The sequence below is a fragment of the Cannabis sativa genome, chromosome 6 (assembly GCF_029168945.1).
Source record: "Cannabis sativa cultivar Pink pepper isolate KNU-18-1 chromosome 6, ASM2916894v1, whole genome shotgun sequence".
Lineage (NCBI taxonomy): Eukaryota > Viridiplantae > Streptophyta > Magnoliopsida > Rosales > Cannabaceae > Cannabis > Cannabis sativa.
The window spans coordinates 62,792,017-62,796,400 of NC_083606.1; the positions used below are offsets into that span (position 1 = coordinate 62,792,017).

Genomic DNA, 4,384 nt, shown 5'->3' on the forward strand with positions numbered 1-4,384 from the left:
TTTATTCTATTTTTATTTTTATTCACATTTATATTCTTATTCTTTTATTTTCATGTATTCAGTCAAACTTACTTTAGTGTTGTGAAGTTGTGGTAGTGTCTAACTAATTCAAAAGTAATCTTGTTGAATTGGCATCATCTCATTGGCTGCATAAGAAATTGACTACATAGGTCGATTGTGCAAAATCACACGATTGTCCTAATTTTTGATGTTGTAGTTGTTGTTTTTGCCTTTTCATTTCAACTTCCAATATCATATTATATGAGGTTTTCAAAGCTTCTATTAATTCAATGTTTTGACTCACTTAACAGTTAACATATGGATCAACATTCGTGACTTAAAACAACTTCAATTGGTAAAATTTATAAATGGGTGACTATTAACAATTACATTAAAAATATGTAATTATAGTGGTTATATTTTTTCTTAGAAGATAATCTCCAATAAGAGAGGTAAGAATTGTGCTATACTTAGTATAAAAAATAATTTTGTGGTAAATTTATATCAAATTTTAACTTTGTGCTTCAATATACAATTGCAAAATTTTAATGTAAAATTTAATATCTAATTAATTTTTTATTAAAAAATAAAATCTAATAACTTTATAATCAATTTAATTATTATTTTAATGTGTAAGAGAATAAAAAAATAATATAATTGTTTCATAATTTAATGTAATAGTTAAATATATTAATAAAATAATAAAAATGACATAAATGTAAATAAAAAAGGGAAATTTGACAATATATGCTTAAAAATAAATAGTACACTAAAACTATGCTAGCATTTTTTACATTATGCAAACTATACTTAAAACATTTTTCCCTTACAATTTTACCCCTAAAACAAATAAAAAATATTCATAACACTTTCTCTCTCTCTATCTCTCGGATTTCTCTCTCTCTCTCTCTCTCTCTCTCTCTCTCTCTCTCTCTCTCTCTCTCTCTCTCTCTCTCTCTCTCTCTCTCTCTCTCTCTCTCTCTCTCTAGAATACACACATTGCCACCACTGGAGCTAGTGTTCGGCCGCCTTACTCAAAGGGAACTTGAAACCCAACCAAAGCTCTAAGAAAGTCATTCCTTTAAACAATAATGGGTATGTAATTTCTTTAATAATTATTGTTTGATTTAGATGTATTTATGTTGAAAGTAATAGATCTACACATATCCGTGGTTTTTATGTACCCTTTTGACACCCTTTGTCAATGAAACACGAAATGCAGCAAGTCTGCGTGTTTACTGGTTTTTTTTGTAATTTTAGCGATATTTTTCGACATGGTTAGCGACATTTAGCGATTACTAGCTGACAAGAGGTTAGGGATGACATTTAACGACATGTATCGACATGTCGCGACACAAGTCGCGACACATAGAATTATTGTGTTATATTGTGGATATTTTTATTTTTCTCGACAAGTTCGCGACGTTTGTCGACATACTTTTTTTTGTAATTGGTTCGCGATAAGTAGCGATAGGTTCGCGATATCTTGCGACATCTTGGTTTGTTATAATTTGTGGTCATTTTGGTTTGCAGATTCAAATGTGTTTGTAGTTGTACTATATGATGGGGCTTGGGCAGTTGAAGGTTTCAACTGGATATTCAATAATCCAAAAAGTAAGATGTTAATGTTTGAGGTTGACACTACTTTAGAAAAGATGAATGATATTTTGTATGAAGAGTTGGATATAGACCCTATTGTGTATGAACTGAAAATAGAGGTGTGTTATATGTACATGAAAGGCAATATGATACCGCCAGAAGTTTTAGTGAAAGATAGTCAAGTAAGATTGTTCTTAAGAATGAAGGCAAAAATGAGTGTGAAGAACTTGTTGCCATTGTTTGTGACTAAGGTTAAAAGGCATGCGCTTTTGGGGCCTACTCCGCCAACTGTCCTCCCAAGAAGTGTTGTTGGGAGTTTTGTCCCGTAAACGTATCCGGTAGTAGGGATGAATGAGCAGGCCCCTACTAATATAGATGAGGATAATAGGGTTGACTATGGATTTGACCAGTTCAATGGGTTTGATGGTGCATTTTACAACAATGATCCTATAGTAGATTTGAACGAGGATGGTGATGCGGAGTTGGAAGTTCATGAACCTATAGAGGTACCTTCTTTAAGGTTAGAACTACCTCCACCATCTCCACCACGTCCAAGGGAGCAAAGGAAAGACCAAGAAAGAAGAACCCCTCGGAGTGAAAATCACGAAACACCAGGCACCAGTAGCAGTCGCCCAGGTCCTCCTCGTAGTACTGTACCATCTGATTTTAAAGTTTGTACAAAATTCAAACCTATTGTGTGGACAAGGGAAGACATAGAGGAAAATAATGTTTATACAACTTCTTTTACTGGTACACATTCAGGGGAAATATATGTTGGCAAGATGTATACAAATAAGACTGAATTGAAAAATGTGGTTGGAAGGTTTGCATTGAAAATGAATTTTGAGTTCATGGTGAAGAAGTCTGGGACCGATGTTTTTTATGCAATTTGCAGGGGTTCAGATTGCAAATGGAGAGTGAGGGGGAGGAAGAGGGCACGTTGTGACATGTTTGAGGTTACTGTATTCCACAACGAACACACATGTAGCCTGGATTCTAGACATGCTGATAACCGTCAAGCAGCACCGTGGGTTGTTGGCCACATCATTAAGAACAAGTTCAAATCAGATGGAACTAAGTACAAAGCTAAAGACATCCAAAGGGATATGTTTCAGGAGTATGGGATCAAGATGAGCTATGAGAAGGCTTGGAGGTGCCCAGAGAAGGGACTTATGTATTCGAGGGGTACGCCAGCATATGTATTCGAGGGGTACGCCAGCAGCAGCTTATAGTCAGTTACCTGGTTACTTTTACGTGTTGGAACAGAAGAATCCAGGTACTATTACAGACATTATCACAGAGGATAACAGGTTCAAGTACTGTTTCTGGTCACTGGCTGCTTGTAGGAGGGGATTTAAGTTTTGTCGTCCTGTGATTAGTATCGACGGCACGTTCTTGAAGACAAGGTTTGGGGGCACAATGCTAGTTGTTGTAGCGTACGATGCAAATAACCAACTGTTTCCGATTGCCTTTGCAATTGTTGACAGTGAGAATCATGACTCTTGGAAGTATTTCTTGCAGAAGTTAAAGGAAGCGATTGGGGAGGTTGAAAACTTAGTGTTTGTATCGGATAGGCATCAAAGCATTGAACATGCTGTCGAGGTTATTTTCCCCGAAGCATGCCACTGTGCATGCTACAAACATATTTCTATGAATGTCACCCACAAGTTCAAGACTGATGTATGTAACACGCAAATATGGTTGGCCGCTTACGCATGGTCGAAGAGGGAATGTGATAGACATTTGCAGTTGCTCCGACAGATGGATCCTCCCATCGCTGCTTATGTTGACAATATAGGATTAGAAAAATGGGCTCGTCCTTATTGTCTAGGAGACAGGTACAACATCATGACAAACAACGCTGCAGAAAGCCTTAACAACGTGACTGAAGAATTCCGGGCATATCCAATAACTACTCTAGTTGAGTTCATAAGGTTCACACTACAAAATTGGTTTGCTAACCGTCTCGAGAAGGCAAGTAAGTGTGTTACCCCTTTGGCAACTCATTTTGAGGAAGATTTGATAAAGCAACACGAGGATGGTAGACGTAGAAGTGTCCTACGTAACGGTGCACAATTGTTTAATGTTGGAAGAGGTGCTGACGGTTCTGACTTTGAAAAAGGCGGAGATGTGAACTTAGTTGAGAGAACATGCACTTGCGGCATGTTCCAATTGTTGAAAATTCCTTGTCCCCATGCATGTGCCGCAGCGCTTACTCAGAATGTCAGTGTCTACGCTCTGTCATCCCCCTATTACACAAAGGAGACGTGGAAGAATACTTACGATGCAACAATTAATGTTGTGGGCGAGGAGGATGAATGGGTGCTTCCAGAACACATGCAGAACATGAGAATCGGTGTACCAGTGGAGAAGAAACCTGTAGGTCGTCCAAGAAAGAGCAATGCAGGAAGACTACGGACTAACCGATTTCCATCGAACGGTCAAAAAGTCAAGGAACCACGCAAATGTTCAAACTGTGGCGCATTGGGACACAACAAAGCTACTTGCAAGGCCAGGGTTTGAGCAGCATTTTCGTTTTTAAATTGCATGGATTATTATTATTATGGATTATGACATGTTACTTGTATTTTTTTATGTATGACTATGTTTTATCGACATTATTTTCTGTGTATGTGGTTGTTTACTCTCACTATCTCAGATTTTTGTATATAATTGTGTATTTCACGACATTTTGCGATATGTAGCGACATTTTCATGATATGTTTGGAAATTTATTTTATTCTGGAGAAGGTCCTGAAATTGCGACTTTCCACGACTACACTAG

The 4,384-nt window shown here is 37.2% G+C and overlaps 1 protein-coding gene across 1 annotated transcript; it reads left to right on the top strand.

The window, feature by feature from the left end:
* Window positions 1–1,946: 1,946 nt before the first annotated feature.
* LOC133039332 (uncharacterized) lies at window positions 1,947–4,122 on the top strand. Its single transcript, XM_061118198.1, has 2 exons — window positions 1,947–2,798; window positions 2,866–4,122. The coding sequence occupies exons 1-2, from the start codon at window positions 1,947–1,949 to the stop codon at window positions 4,120–4,122; spliced, it is 2,109 nt and encodes a 702-aa protein (XP_060974181.1).
* The last annotated feature ends 262 nt before the right edge of the window (window positions 4,123–4,384 follow it).

What these genes read in the sequence shown, in the direction of transcription:
- LOC133039332 (XM_061118198.1), top strand. Translation starts at nt 1,947, where the DNA reads ATGAATGAGCAGGCCCCTACTAATATAGATGAGGATAATAGGGTTGAC. An exon ending in CGAGGGGTACGCCAGCATAT is followed by an intron (nt 2,799 to 2,865) that starts GTATTCGAGGGG and finishes GTGTTGGAACAG; the next exon opens with AAGAATCCAGGTACTATTAC.